Raw genomic sequence first — 16,298 nt, forward strand, 5'->3', positions numbered from 1 at the left:
TCAAGAGCTTATAGTTTGTTAGATTTATTTGCTGTGATGTGATTCTCTTGACTGCCACTACGGTGGTCAAGTTCATCCCACAAAGTTGTCACATCTCGCCTGTCGGCAATTAAACTAGATTTCACTAGCTAGCGCTTTAGGGCATCCTTGAGAGATGGCCCTGTTTTTCAGTTTGGCAAAACACATGGCCTAAAATAAATGAAAATAACCTGGTGAGCTCAGAGTACTAAAACATATTTTATTGGGTAGGGAGTCGCTTAGGGGGTGTTCAATAAAAAAAATTCATTTGACTGAGGACAATTGAGTAGAGGACCCATAGAGGCTCCACTTCTCTCCCGCCAATCTGTGTCACGTGACTTTACAGGAACTTGTAAAACCATGGGAAATCGCGTATACGCTTATCTTTGAGGTAATGAAATGAATAAAGAATCAGATACTTACACTGTTTATAGTTTGATGTGAAGGGTTCGAATGCCACCATCTAGGTTTTCTATGAAGAATGATATCTGGGAAAAGTACAGCGGGCCCCTACCCCAGGGACAGGTGCTCTCCCCAACAACAAAATAAAAAGGTAGCAACCGATCTTTTTAACCACGCGGAAAAATGCAGGACCTTCACGTGGTGAAACAGCATGATGGTGAACATCTGGCAGGAATAGATGTTTTTTTCTTTTTTTTTCCATATTCGGAGCTAATACCAACTTGTTTTATTATTTTACTATGTCTTCTTTTGTTTTATAAGAAATAACACGCAAACTGCGGTGATAAACATGGCAATAAAACGCATGTTAAAAAACAAAGTTCATTTACTTGACGTTTCGTATGTTTCAACAGACATCTTCAGAAGTGACCGTTAGGAATAGAAGTAACAACTAAATTACAATTTAAAATAAGTAACTAATTAACAATTAAAAAGACAGAAGCTGAGAAAAATATGCATAAACACAATGCAAACTAATAAAGATAAAGCTTTTCGCTGCTCACATTATCATTTAGGGTGGGTTGTAATTCTCTTATTAGCAGAGTCTCTTTTATCTTGCAATGTGTATCAGTCCGACCTTTTGCTGAGATATCAAAGTGGTCCCATTTGAAGTTGTGACGAGTTGACGTGACGTGGTCTGCAATAGCAGAAGCATGACAGCTACTCGTGATCGATTTAAAATGTTCAGTTTTTCTGCCATGCAATCTACGTTTTGCTTTTCCAATGTAGAAATTCTGGCAGTCCCAACAACTAGCCTTATACACAACTTTTGACAGTTGGGAACGGTTGATCCTATCTTTGTAGGGAAATAAAGACTTAATGCGATAAGCGCTTTGGAAAATAACTCTAAGATTAATGCAGCCATAAAACTCATTAATGCAGGTCTTCAGTTGTTTGGTGACAATTTTGCTTTGTACCCCTAAATAAGGTAGAACTAAGATTATTTCCTTTTTAGGGACTGTGGTGGTTGGATTCTTCGGTTTGCGTTGCTGCCTGTTCAGAACATCATTACTGTTGTAATTGATAACACCCGCAGGGTATCCATTTTGTAACAACAACTTCCTCAGTTCATTCAAACAAGAACGCAAAAGAGGAGGTGGCGAACAGGTGCGGAAACAACGAAAAGTGAGAGTTCGGATGAGGTTTACTTTGTATTTCCTAGGTGTGAAGGAGTCCCATTTTGTGTACAGGCCAGTAAAGGTCTTCTTTCGGTAAATAGATGTTGAGAAAGTATGACTGCGGCGTTTGATGAGAATGTCTAGGAAAGGGATTGTACTATTATCTTCAAATTCGACGGTGAATTTAATATTTGCGTGACAGTTATTGAGGTAGTGTAGAAACTGAGTTGCTGTGTTTTTACTATCGAACAAGGTGAAAGTATCGTCAACGTATCGAAATCAAATGGAAAGGCGAGCGTTGTTATTACGAACCCATTTTTCTTCAAAATGGCACATAGAGATATTGGCCAAAAGAGGACCTAAAGGAGAACCCATAGCCACACCATCAATTTGGTCATAGTATTTGTTTTGTTTTGTTTTTTAAATTTAATTTATAAGAACTATGATTTTTTTGATGTTCCAGAATGTTCTGGGATGTTCCGAAATGTTCCATGTTCCTGATTTTACGGACAGCTAAATGAGTTGCGCAGTTTTGAGTGAGATTTAACACACGGCAGCTTAGAAAAAAAACCTCATCTTACCTAAAGCTGAGCCCCGCTATTCCGAATATTTAAGGTAAACGAAAAATAACCCGTGTAGTTCGAGATAGTCGGTAGTAGATGACTGAAAAAGAAAATCCAAGGGAAAATGATCCAAGCTCGAGACGGGGGTTAGTTCAGAATCGCCCTAGGTAAATTCAGCCACAAATTGCTCCAAAATTTCTTAAACGCTGCCTCATAATTCTTTAAAAGATGCTTGAGGTTGCTGGACGTTAATAAAAACTTGCTCGTTAAGTATAGCATACAACGTGTTTTACTGCTTTATTTCTCTGGAATTTTCGTTTTCTGGCTTACTGAAATTTGCTCCAAGTTGTTTGGCTTCTCTGATAGGGTTGTTTTCATTCGAGGAAGAGTTGGAAATTTCTTCCGCGCTGAACTATCTGAAGTTTCCGGCGATGTTTGTGTTTGTGGCCATTTTGAGAAACGTGGTCTTATTTGCGAACAGCTGGCCTGAAACCGCGGGTAGTCCAACTAAGGGGGAGGACGTGGGGCACAGGGCTGAATTAGCACGTTGTGAAATGTTATCTATAGACTAACATTAAACAACGGATATTTTCTTATAAAGATATTTACCAAGGCTTAAACAGTAATATACGACTTTGTAATTCCCTGATACTGAGGTTGTTTAAAATTTAATCAAGTTGCCCCCGAAATCAAAAGTTGCTTCAAATGGCAAAAGTTGCCGGAAAGTTACTTGTCGCTGAGGCTAACTGTAGGTGTTCGTGGTAGCAAGGATCAGTTTTATCTACTTGTTCCTGTAATTCCTAAGATATTTGGTAGCTAGCTATGGTTAAGTGATCATGTAGTAAGGAACTATTTACGATATTATATCTGTGTCTTTATTTTGTTACCAATATGGAACTACCGTGTATATATTAAGGTGCCAAGCTGGTTGGCGAAACGCGCTGCTCAAAATAGGGTCAGGTGACCGGCACTAGTGGACGACCGATGTTCCATCAGAAACGAAGAGGATTGAGTGAGTGAAGCTGGGTGTCGGGGAGAAGTGGGGACCAGCTGGTGTAGGGGTGGTTGTGAGGTTGTTTAGAAGGTGAATAACTATGAAAAGCTATCTGAAAGATGAAAATTACATAACAAATAGCGGGAAAACTCGCGTTAACCCACAACAACCCGATCTCGAGACGGTATAGTGTAATCACAGCTGTGGAGGCAACCACTGTACCAGAAAACACTGTTTATTAGAAAGTTGTGAAGAATAGCCTGGTGCAGACTGCAAAATGCATTCTAGCTTTCTTTAAGGGTATGCTTCGAGCGGTAATAAGCTCACACGTGAGCTTCTATCTGTCATACAAGACTCCGAGGGGTGAGTCGAAGAAACATGAGGTGACACTAAAGGACAAAAACGGTGGTTGCCTCGTGTTATCAGTTGTCTGTCCCCATTTAGCCTGCGACGAAGCTCTGTCGGACTGAAGAGAGCTTTCGCACAGGCTAATCTCCGTTTGCCAGTTGAAATTTTCACGCTTTTCACTCAACAGATGTCTGCTAAAGTAGACTCTTTTTCAGTCAAAGCTGGCACAGACTGAGTTCCTAAATATAATAGAATACTGTCTTCTTCACAATTATGCCGTTTCTATTATGTTAGAGCAAAGTTAAGTTGGGATAGGAAAAAGACTCAGGAATAGATTATTTAGATTCAATAAAATAGTTTGTTCCATTAACATTTGGGAAAATCGATGTTAGGCCTAAGGAATGCATGGAAGATAAACAGTTTGCTTTGTCCACGATTCTTTAGGCAAGATCTGAAGCGATGTAAAACACTGACCGCCACTTGTAAGGAAAACTTATCATTGATGGTGAAACGTTTCCAGCAGCAGAAGAACGAATATCTAGAAACTTTGAAGGTTGGTTGTCACTTTAGCAGTAAAGTTAACGATAACTATAATCTAAAATGGAGTAAGCTGGAATTAACAGGTCAGAAAAGGGGCTTAACGATCGATCGGGAGGTTGGATTGTGATTTTGATCTCATATGGACATGTACACTGTATACTGAATGAGAAAAATGAGAAAAACTAACCGTGAGAAGGGCTATTCTTAATCCCCAGGTATTAGCAACTCAAAATCGTGACTTACGAAGCGTGAGTGTAGTGTTAGGATGAAAAGTCTTTCTTAGACTACTTTCCTCCAGGGAACACATTTCTCGAACCATAGGTACCGTAACGGATATTCTGGGTTATTCATAATTGTATCTCTTTTACTAGGTTACCCTATGGACTGGCGATGGCCTAAGCCTGTGCACGAGTGGTCTCCCTCCAGACCTGTTATTTGACGTCATCGACACCAGCAATGTCAGTGATCATATTGGTTTGCTGAATGTTCTCGTTTGCTGTGCGCCAAAGCTTAAAGAGTACGTTTAATGATTCCTGTGTTTCTGTTTATTGCAAGTGATTGCTCTTATTATGTAAAGAAGTGTCGCTTAGCTCCGTTTTCATTGTTTTTGTTAGTACTTGTGGAGCGACCTCATTTTCACAAGAAATTTTCGTGCAAAAAATATTAAATTATTAGTATGGTAATTTTGCAGACGCCATTTCATGGAGCACGGGCCTGACTCCATCTTACCTGACTCTACTTTGATAGAGTCAGGCCCGTGAGAATAATTCGACATAATATATAAAGCTAAAAAGTTTATATATTATGTCCAATTATTCTCGTATTTTGATTCGTCCTTACTTATGATCTATTGGAGGACAGACGCATAAATGACGTCATTAACAATATCAGTTTTTTGAAGGCGTCAAAATGTGGTAAGAACATCTGAGTGAGAGCTCGTGTGCCATTTTGTTGTTCTTATCACATTTTGACACATCTGTGATATATGCTCCTTGTTTCAAACCGTTTATTATGAAACTGTTTCCACTTTTTTCTACGATCTGAGCCTTAAATCCCTATTCTATACTTAGGCCAAACACGTCGCTCTTGCTCACATCAAGCATGTTATGGGGTGATGGTTGTAAAAATATAGAGGAGTATTACAACAAATGCGTTGGTGTTCCTGTGCAACTACTCCCAACAGTTCTTGGCTTGAAACTGGCGGTTGATCTTGATTTAGGAAGCAAGTACGTGAGTGCATCTTTTCAAAGATGCATTTTCTTCAATTCTTCGCATATGAAACGTAACATAGGCCGTTTGAAGTTTTTCTTCGTGCTTGCCCTGCATGCAATTAAAGGAGCTCAGTCAAGGTATTTTGAGGTATTTTGGCCACGTACAAAATTACCTTTAAATTGAAGAAAACCTGAAAATAATAGTTTACCGAGATAGAAAAACACCAAAGAGATAACAATAAACCATGAAGGAGCAAGGATGGTTAAGGATGGAGAAGATTGACACGGATTACAAACCGACGAACTTGAAAAATTTAGGCTCAACTTTTCAAGATGCGCAAACCGTGACGTAGCTCCTTAAATATAAAAGTAAGACGGACATACAAGGTATGTTAAGTTAATGGTGAAGTTTGGCCAGGCCAATAACCAGGCCAAGCGATAAATTGAAAGAATTAGGAACGTCCTGGCCGTGTGATGTAGTGGGCGGGATTGCTAAGTGTCGTTGTTCCCAAGGGAGGAACGCAAGGACAAGACAACAACAACAACAACAACTTTATTTGTACTCATACCTAAAATTCAAGTGTACACAAATAAGTTTAAAATAAAAACGAATACATGGCTGCCCGAAATAACCTTAATGGGCTTCTAAGACTGCGCAGCCATCCTAAGTGATTGAAGGGAGCTGTAGTTTAACACCTATACAACTCCCCCCCCAAAAAAGATACCCATATTGTCAATACACAACCTTCGCAATTTGTTTTGCAACCCCCCCCTTCAACAGTATTACACGATTGAAAAGCACCCCATATCAAACATCACAAAGAAACTAAACTATCTTTCTTTAAAATCAGAACTCGACTCAAGCAAAACAAATACCCGAGAATTTTTTTCACACACCCCTACCCCTTAGAAAGCCTCGCTCATCAATCCAATGCCCCTTCTGGCCACTTTAATGAGGGAGTACAATATCGATTGCGTGAAAATAGGTTGCGGCCATTTGATAACTCACTTGTCCACGAGACTTATTTCAGCGTTTAGAGAATCGTCTCACCTTTAAAAAGTTAATCTATAGACCCTATTTATAAATAGCTGCCAATTAAAAATTATTTTGTAAGTGTCAGGAGCCATAATCGGGGACGGAGACCGTAAGTCTTGGGATCCGCGCGCACCCATGATATGGGACAATTTTTCTATTTTTAGAACAAATTGCGCCATCCTGACGTCATATATCCTCGCGGATCCACGCATGCGCACATGTCGGGGGCTCTCGCGCGGATGTCGTCACGTTGCCTGATCAAACGGCGAGAGTGGCGAGATTCTCTTGCAGATTTTTCACAGCGGTGGCAGGGAATAAGGCAGGGAATAAGAACCAGGGCTCTTATATGTAGTTCTATGCCCTGAGCTAATGGAAAAGGTGAGTTTTTCAGAGTCGAAAACACGACTTCAATTTCGCGCTGTGAATGAATAATATCTGCTCGCGCTAGTTGTACGAGTAAGATTTTGCGTTTGTTCTGTAAACAAAAGTTATGTTAGAAAACTCTTTTCTCTGGTGTCGAGTTAATTTGTGAGTTTCCCAAATAATGCTTAATCATAACCAAACCCTGTTTTTGATAGTTTCTTTTTGTTTTTGTTTGTTTGGAGTTTGCAAAAGTTTCTGAAAGGAAAGTCTGACGCTTAAAGCTCATTTGCATAGTGCAGCGCGTGCACTTTCAAGTCCGAGTCGGTGTTTTCAATTGTCAACAAATCTTGACAAAGACTTCTTTCGTTGTTTTTTGTACTGAGATGCTGCAACAATTTTCACCAACGCCAAAAGGCTACTAACATCATGTGTGTTTCTTTAACACAGTGAAATTTTACACTGCGAAAATAAAATAGACAAGGAGTTTTTAAAATACTCAACCAACAATCGTTATTCGAGTTGATTAAAGAAAGCGTCATCGTAACTTTGCTGATTATTTCTGCTGTATTCACATATTTTCAGCTAAGCTTTTAATATGTTCTCAAACATTTATCACCCTTAAACATATTTAAAAACTAGAGATATTATATGAGATCGATGTACGTTTTCTCACGAAAGTGCGAAAGTCCAATTTGCCGTGTTTTACTGACTACAAAACACGCATCGGCGGGCGCTCTTATTCATCGACAACAGACAATTTATTGGATTTTAACACAAATAAAACTGAGCAGCATGTACAGACATAAACGTTATTGTCACTTATTGGGCCTTGATTAAACATCAAGCGTTGCTTACAATTCAGGCAAAACTCAAACTTGCAATTATTTTTTTTTTACTTTTCGGTCGAGATAGACTCTGGCGAAATCGTTCTAAATGTGTTGTAAGCGGAGGGAAACTTCCCTGAAACGGTGCTATATCCAAATATATCCGACTGGTTTTTTGCTGTGTCATGGAAAAACTGTTAATCTTCAACATATGTAAAACTTAGAGCTTGGAGTAATGTGGAGCTCTTGTAAAATTAAAGAAGCAGCGGAATACAACTTGGTCAGTGATGTAAAGCGGGACATAACTAAATTCGACACTGTCTTACTTTATTCCAAAGTTAATTATGTTCACTCGAACTGGAGCATCTTACGAAAAAAATACTGAAGTAAAATTCCAACACACATGAACGTATTGAGTTGTGGGCCAAAAGCATCAAACATTTCGGGAATTTCGGAGGCCACTTCCCCGCGCTTCGTCTGCAAAAATCCTCGCAGCATGCGCGCGCGTGTGCCGCAGGCGATGGCGCAATTTGTTCTAAAAATAGAAAAATTGTCCCATATCATAGGGACAGCCCCAATACTAGAAATGGCGCGCGCTTACGGTCTCCGTCCCCGATTATGGCTCTTGGTAAGTATTCAAATTACCCCAACTGACTAACCTCGTTTTTGAGTCGATAATTCAAAAGAATTTAAATGCAGTGTTGTGTTTAAATAATTTAACACCAACTCAAATACTCTTCACTCGTCAACAATTTAGCTACCGGCTCTCTGGGTTAACCTGCTATTCTTTCTGTTCTTAAAGCAAACTGCCAGACAGATTTGATGCTTCGACAGAGATACTATGCTGGGTTAAGGCGGACGACAGAAGGACAATGGTGACAATAGGTTGACTAATACAAAATAGAATCACCAAGTTATTTTGGAAAAAAGAAAAAGCTCAATTTACTTATCACCTGATTTTGACCATAAGATGGTCAAAATCTTTCCTTGTATATCTAACTCCATTTATATCTTCTTTCAAAAAAAAATGGAAATGACATTTTTACGCATTCATCTACAACAGTTTTCCCTTAGTTTATGATAAGGCTTGCTTTTCTTGGCACCGTCGCTCAAGCGATATCAGACTAATGCTGCTCCTTGCCGTAAGCAATTAGAAAATCGCAAATGACTAATCTGGTTGTAACCGGTAACCTGAATACTGGCTACATTATTCATTCTGGCACCATACCCCGCCTTACGGTCACCTCGTTAATACGGTCACCCCGTTAATCCCGCCACCCTGTTAATACGAAATCCCAACCTGTATAATTTTTTATAATTTTACCCCGTTGATACGGCCACTCGAACCAGTTATGTTAATCTTTCCATTATTAGTATTGTATGTACTGATTGAAGTTTTAAGTTTTTTTAAAAAATCATACCTGCATTTCAAAAGCTTATTAAAGGACAGTTGTTTAGAAGTCGGCGAAACAGACCAGTCATGAAATTTGACCCTACCCCGTTAATACAGCCACTCCGTTAATACGGTCAAATTTTGATGACTCCGGTTGATGACCGTGGGGTCTATGGTTGGCCATTCGTTTCAAAATTACGACAGGGTATACGCGGGTTTTTCTGCCGCGTATACTTGTTTACATACGTTACGCTTTAAGCTCATATATACGACCGTTTAGATCGCGTATATACGCTTTTTAAAGGGCCACACATTTGCGTAAATTCAAGCGCGGGGATATGCGAAATAAATGCCCAAATATACGCGTCCTACAAGGACCCATATATACGCGTGCTAAAATGCGCGTATATATGCTGGTCTCGTAAATTACGTTTATATGCCAGCACGAAATGTGCCTTTTTAAGAGAATGGCCGTTCGTGTATGATAGCAATGAAAATTACGTTGACTAAAAATCGTCAATATGGCGGCAGTGGCGAAATGGCTTGTCTTGCTCTATCTGCTGTTTAATGTTTGTTACTGCAGCTCTCCAGTGACTGAACTTCTAGAAACAGTTATGCGTGGTATGAATGACTGTTCAAGATTTTATCCCCACGGTAATCGTAACATGGCAAAGAACTTGATCGTTCGTCGTGAAGTTGCTGTGGATTCTGTTCATCGTTTAGGACAGAGGTGCCCGAGCGAATGCTGAGAGAATTCCGCCTCTCGAATTGCTGGTGAGACAAATTCAATACTTACTACATAGATGGGAAATGTTCGCAGTTCAGTTTTGAACTTGAGTAATCTCAAACTACACAAAGCATAAGCAGTGGAAAACAGTTTTATAGAGAAAAATTTATATTTGGGTTAACAGTGATAACAATGGGGTGACAGGCCTACACAACTCCTATCCACGTGTAATAGCCGCTTTGAGAGTTTTGCTCGAACTAGTATATCTTTGAGGATCTGCCCCTTTTGTATTGTACGATAGGGGGATCTTTGAATATTTCGCTAAGCAATAATCCTGTTTTTAGGAGGACATTTCACCAGAGTAGAGCTGTTAGAGGTCATAGGTCTGCGTGGTTTCCGCTGCTATCCGCGTGTAATTTGTTGAGTTTGACACCTCTGTTTTTGGCCACGTGCTATTTTTTTTAGCTCATTTGATTGCAAGATATGTTTTAAGCTCTCTAAATATTAGCTCTGGAGGGACAAAGTTTGAAATATTCCGTGAGCATGTTGGTTCCTTGCATTTTGTATTATTACGCCGGGCCCGGCTGTTTGATTTACTGTTGCAAGTTATGCTGCTTGTTATCACGGGTGTCATATCTATCTTTGTCCGGCTTCGCCAGAGATAGCTGTAGCTTTCCTTGTTGAAAGCTATGAGTCTGTCTTAAAGAGACGTTCTTATGCTTCTTGCATCAATTTCATCGAGCTTTTTGTCCTTCCAGTTTGTTCGTTCTGGAACTGCAAATGTAGGTGTTCACGCGCAAGTCTGTGGACTTTTTTGCGTGTTGTTTATGATATTGTGTGGTTTTGTTCAGGCAAAAGCTCTGAATTTAGGAGTTCTTCCTATGATTGTTCATCCAGCTCCACGTTGTGGTTGTCATTGCTTTTATTTGCGATGCTGTCAGGTTTTCTTGAGACTGTTAATAGTCTCTATTTTGTTAGGAGGCTCGTAGCCTTGTAGATCAGGCAAGACCGCGGTTTCGATCCTTCTGGATCTCATCAGTTGCCGATAACATGGAGTGGTAGAGACCAATACTCGGTAACACTCCGCACCTGGCATATTTTTTTGGTATTATATACTCGTTCGGCGGATCGAGAACTCTTGATTGAGATTGGTAGTTTTGCCACTAGCGAATGGTGGGCATAAAGTCTTCGATCCTATTGTACACAGCTTGACACTGTGTTTTCTATGATGGCTATAACGCTTATTTTCTCCAGCATGTGTGATTTGAATTGAAGGATAAAGCGTAAGACAGTTATGCGTTGCATTTATACGGCATATCCCCAAGTTTACCGGCTTTCGAACAACCCGGCCCTGATGATTCGAGAAATAAGACTGACGTGGGTTTCCCAATTCTGGTATTAGTATCATGCTGGTTCATTTGCCAAGTAGAAACATCTACGTTCAGCGTCAGCGTGTAAGGGAAAGTGTTTTTCAAACTGACCCAGCAGGGTCTGATTTGAGGTGGTTCAATACCATCACAAGGCGTCAGGGGATCTACTTCTCTCTGGCACATTGATGGACTACACTGCCTTATCAGTGGGAGGTTTGTAATACATGGTAGTTTTGACAGGGCTTTAGACTTTAAGTCGTGCAACAAAAAATTCTGCTACTGGGCTCGCTCTTTTCTTAGCTGCTGTGCAGATTTATAGATTGCCCTCTAAAGTGCGTTCAGAAGAAGGGGATGAAAATTCAGAGGTAGGAAGAGGCACAGGGGATTTAATAGGGGAAGCAAAATTGCTGGGTTGTCTGTACACAACCAGTGAATTGAACGTCTCTGGAGAGAAGTCTTTATCGAAGTCGGTCAGTTCTACTACACTCTGTTCTACCAGATGGAAGAAAATGACATCCTGGAATCGACCAGCATAATCGATCTGTTCTGTTTGTATTACATATTTCTTTCCAGAATTAACAACCAGTTAAACTTCCTAGTTGAGGCATGGAATAACCATGCTGTACGCACAACCAATATGGCTGAACGCAATGATTTTACAAGATATATGTAATACTGGAAATACTAGCTGTCAAGAACACATTTGATGATAACACCCAACCAGATGAATTATCTGGTGAAGACCCAATAGGACTTACACTAAAGTCGCATTGTGTTTCCTAAAGCTCCCCTTGAGGTATTGATATATCATAGGCTGGACGACCCACTCTTCCCTTAGAAGCTGATGCAGTTGGCAAAGCCCTAATGGGAGTACACTGAGGTGCATGAAACTGCTCTTAATGCAAACATTTCCCATCTAAGTAGCAAATATTGCATTTGTCTCACCAGCGATTCTCGAGGCTGTATTCTCTCAGCATTCGTCTTGGTACCTCTGTCCAATGAATCAACCAACAGATTAGCCTGCGTAGCTTGGCAGTTTAGCAATTTTTTAAGCAATTTGAGCCTAAGTGCACAAAGCGACAAAGCCACGAAAACGAACAGGAACCCCCCAGGCTCCTCGTCGCTACGCCGCATGTGGCGCTCGTTATCGCGGCTTCGCCGCTTTCTTAGCGTTCAAATTGCCTAAAAACCGCCAAGCTACGCAGGCCACTAAACGATGTACAGAGTAATCCACAGCAACTTCTCGACGATTAGCGTTAGATGATAAAATCTTGAACAGTCATTCAAAACACGCATAACTGTTTCTAGAGGTTCATTCACTGGAGAGCTGCAGTAACAAACATTAAATAGCAGATAGAGCAAGACAAGGCATTTTACCACTGCCGCCATATTGACGATTCCTAGTTAAAGTAATAATCATTGCTATCATACATGAACAGCCATTCTCTTAAAAGGCACATTTCGTGCTGGCATATACAACGTAATTTACGAGACCGGCATGTACGCGCATTTTAGCACGCGTATATATGGGTCCTTGTAGGACGCGTATATTTGGGTATTTATTTCGCATATCCCCGCGCTTGAATTTCCGCAAATGTGTGGCCCTTTAAAAATGCGTATATACGCGATCTAAACTGTCGTATGTATGAGCTTAAGGTGGCCGAACACAGTTTTCGCGCGCGCTTTTGCTGATGCAATTCAGCGCGCGCACAAGGATTGCAAAAAACAAACATGCCGTCAATAGAGCGATCATTTTATTTACTCAACACCCGCACTATCTGTACTATTTTTCTCTATAATTGAACGCAGTGTATTGATGGCTTTAGTCTTTTATCACAACTATATGCTAGAAAAGGTAAAGATGGAAAGAACTCGGCAATTCTCAGCTTTTTCTTTGTTACCGAAAGAACCCAGTTAAATGCAGCGCATGCGTAGTAAGTCAAAAAATTGCGATTGAATGAAAATTTGCACTCTCGGAAATACGCCAATTTCTCGAGAACCACTCATTGGAATTTCACGAAATTTGGCACGAAACTACTTTAGGAAATAAGTAACTGGAGTATTGAAAATAATTGAACTTTAACAAAGGAAACTCTAGATATTCCAGTAAACCTTCAACAAGGGATGATTAAAGATCTCTCTGTTAAATTATTAGCAAAATGGTGTTAACTTGTGAGAATCGTTACAAGCTTGTTGCATGCAAATTATAAAGAAAATCTAATGACTAGATATTCTACAAATGAACAAAACCGATTTTAAAGGCCTGTTTATTTTTATTGGTGTTGCCACGGCAACGGCACATATGTCAGCTTAACCATAAAAAATTCAAAGTTTGTGTTGTTAACTTGCTTGCTGCCATTTTTGGCGACCGAGAGATCAAAGGTTTTAGAGAAAAAGGTGAATGAAACACAGGTATCAAAAACTGTGTTCAGCCACCTTAAAGCCCATACGTAACGTATGTAAACAAGTATACGCGGCAGAAAAACTCGCATATACCCTGTCGTAATTTTGAAACGAATGGCCAACCATAGGGGTCCACTGTATTTCTCATGTTAGTTTGTTTCGCATTGGAAATGTTTTTTTTTTTTTTTTCATGTTTACAATTACAGATAGAACCAGTGATGTTTTACAAGCCCTACTCCGGCTTGCTGAGCGATGCTTCAATCTGCTTCAACAGCGGTTTTCTCGGTTGTTGGGCGCTACCTTATCCTCACCGCTTACCTTCCTTCGAATTATCCATCAGATTGGACCAATTTTGAAAGGAGGAGGTTAGATTGAATTTTTAACGAATGAAATTGATAAAATGGGAGTTTAGCAAACCACAATGACAACTGTAACTAGAACGTCACCATACAATAGTTTTAATAAGCAAAACAATGGCTTTGCACGTGCGTTATAAATCTTTCTACATATCTTTGCCGCCTCTGCAAAACAACAACCTTAAGGGCCCATTAACCGATATTTTCGAGCCGTTGCTAAGGAAATTTAACCTCATCATTTTTAGTTTGTCCAGAGTTATTTCATGTGTTTTACCTTTTTCATGATCAGTAACACTAGTGATGACGTCATCAGGCCACACCCATGGTCATGTGACTAATACAGAAAAAATGCAAAGGCTCCCAGGCAAACTACTTTATCGGGATTGTTTTCATGATTTAATATTTTAATTTAAGTCCTCATTACGCTATGCATCGATTTTGTTTCATTTCTAGAAGGTCAGATTTTGAGAGCATTTCAAAATATTGAAAAGTTCGTAGTTTTCTGAAAAAAGCATGATTTCGAAAAAGGAATGCATAGATATGTTTCAAACGTTGGCTTTAATCGAAATTCGTCGAAAAAGGATGGATTTAATGAAAAACCGTGTTTCCTTTAGCATTTAAAGAAACCGGAAGTGCGCCCGATATATATTGGAAGTTACCCTATCAGCGCGGGCGAAATTTACACTACCAGCGCTCTTCGGTAAGATTAGACAAAGCCACATGGAGTTAGTTTTTCTATTTCTATTGCTCTTGTTTTTCTGTCTTTCTCTTATTTTGTCTTTGCTTGTACTTTTTGTACTTTGCATTTTGTGAAAGACACATAAAAAACATCTAAAATGCAAGCGAATTTTCAAGTTTTTGAGTTGTTATTCCGCGCTCAGGCTGACGTAAGTAACCGGAAGTGAAATTTCACCTCTTTAGCAACGCGCGCGAGCGCGCGCTTGAATCGGTTAATGGGCCTTAAATGACCAAGTTCTGCGTAGACAGGGGAACGCGCACAGCGATGCCGCTGATTTCCGTTTCGTAAACGGTCGCTGCTATCATTGGTAACCAAGCCTTTCAGAGTGGACGATGCCATATCTGCTTTAGTTTAGGCCTGGACAAGGTAGAAACTGGTTATAATTTGTTGATAGAGTAAAACGCACTCACCAAACGCTTAATTGTTTATATTCACACTGGTTTGCTTGCGGTTAGCTTTTATTTGATGGTTGGGGCAACTCGATCATTAAAATTTAGGAAAGTCGCGTTTCATAATTAAATTTTGCGGAGATTTGGCGGATCAACCTGGTAGTTTAGGGGTATAAGAGGGATGTTAGGAACAGAGGTTCCGGGTTCGATACTGGGTGGTTATTTACAAATTTTCTTTTTTCTTTAATTTAGTAAAGAAAAATTCTTTGATAGTTAAACAATTTCTAGGGCCCCGTCCACACGTATCCGGATATTTTTGAATCCGCAATTTTTTCTTTCCGGATTCAAAAATTTCCCCGACCACACGCAGCGTATTCAAATCGAATTCGCCTGTCCACACGCATCCGGTGGTATCCAGAGTCACTCTAGAGAAACTAGGCCTACACGTTGTGCCGGCATATTGGTTTATTGTTTGGTAAGATACTGGACACGATTTTGCTACGTCATCGGACTCGAAAATATCCGGATTCGCCGTCCACACGTTATCGGATTCGTTGCGATTTTTTTTTTCCACTTTGGAGAGCGGATTCAAAAATGTCCGGATTCGCTGCCGAATTCGCCGGATGCGTTTGGACGGAAGCCGTATCCGGAAAGAAAAAGATTGCGGATAATAAATTTAAACGTATTAAGATGATTTCCGCAGAACATTCGAGCAATAATGGTAGTTACCAAAAAAACCTCATGGCATGATATTATTTTGAATACAGTTAACAAGAACTTATCGAGACTTAAGCTCTCAAGCTGACCTCGCGAGAGAAAATTGAACTTAAAGTTCCATATTTCAATTAAAAGGTTCGTTTCGTTAGTTAAGAACACAACAACACACGCTTTAAGCATTCTTACGAGGTTTGACATTAATTTTCTCGAGAATGCTTGAGAATTTAATCCCTGGGTTACTTAGAGAAATGAACTAAAGTGATTTGTTTTAAATAGTATTCCAAAAGGTACCGCGCTATGAGTAGATTTTTAGAAAATGATTTTTGCACTTATTGCTCGAACTTTGAGCGGAATCCGACTGAAGTTTTGATGAAAACTTTGCTTTCCTCTATCTTCAGTGTAGCATGTTTGAAGTCAATGATTTATCGAGATAATTGTCAGATTACTGTTACTAAAAAAAGGCGCGTTTTTGATTTATCAATTAGCTACTCAGATATTTGATCTTCTTGAGAGTGAATTACCAGCTGATTTCCAAACAAAGTTTGGTCTCTCCTGGAATTTGTTGAAAGCATCCATTGGGAACGAACGAGGTAATAATTACGTTTCAACAATTATGAACGTCTATCAGCCTATTCACGCCAACTTAACATATTTATAAGAGTAAAGCAAGTTACGAAAAATTAAGAATTACAAGTAGTAGTAGTGAACAACAGACACCACTTTTGCA

The 16,298-nt window shown here is 39.7% G+C and overlaps 1 protein-coding gene across 1 annotated transcript in view; it reads left to right on the forward strand.

Annotated features, from left to right (window-relative positions):
* The window catches only part of LOC145467173 (uncharacterized), a 28,347-nt gene that overhangs the window by 3,772 nt on the left and 8,277 nt on the right, over positions 1–16,298 (forward strand). Inside the window, exons 2-7 of the mRNA XM_081450724.1 lie at positions 3,948–4,056; positions 4,415–4,560; positions 5,114–5,269; positions 8,280–8,362; positions 13,577–13,735; positions 16,057–16,161. Coding sequence (XP_081306850.1) covers positions 3,948–4,056; positions 4,415–4,560; positions 5,114–5,269; positions 8,280–8,362; positions 13,577–13,735; positions 16,057–16,161 — 758 coding nt within the window. The remainder of the gene's footprint in view (positions 1–3,947; positions 4,057–4,414; positions 4,561–5,113; positions 5,270–8,279; positions 8,363–13,576; positions 13,736–16,056; positions 16,162–16,298) is intronic.

Source organism: Orbicella franksi, chromosome 14, assembly GCF_964199315.1.
Source record: "Orbicella franksi chromosome 14, jaOrbFran1.1, whole genome shotgun sequence".
In the NCBI taxonomy this organism is placed as follows: Eukaryota; Metazoa; Cnidaria; class Anthozoa; order Scleractinia; family Merulinidae; genus Orbicella; species Orbicella franksi.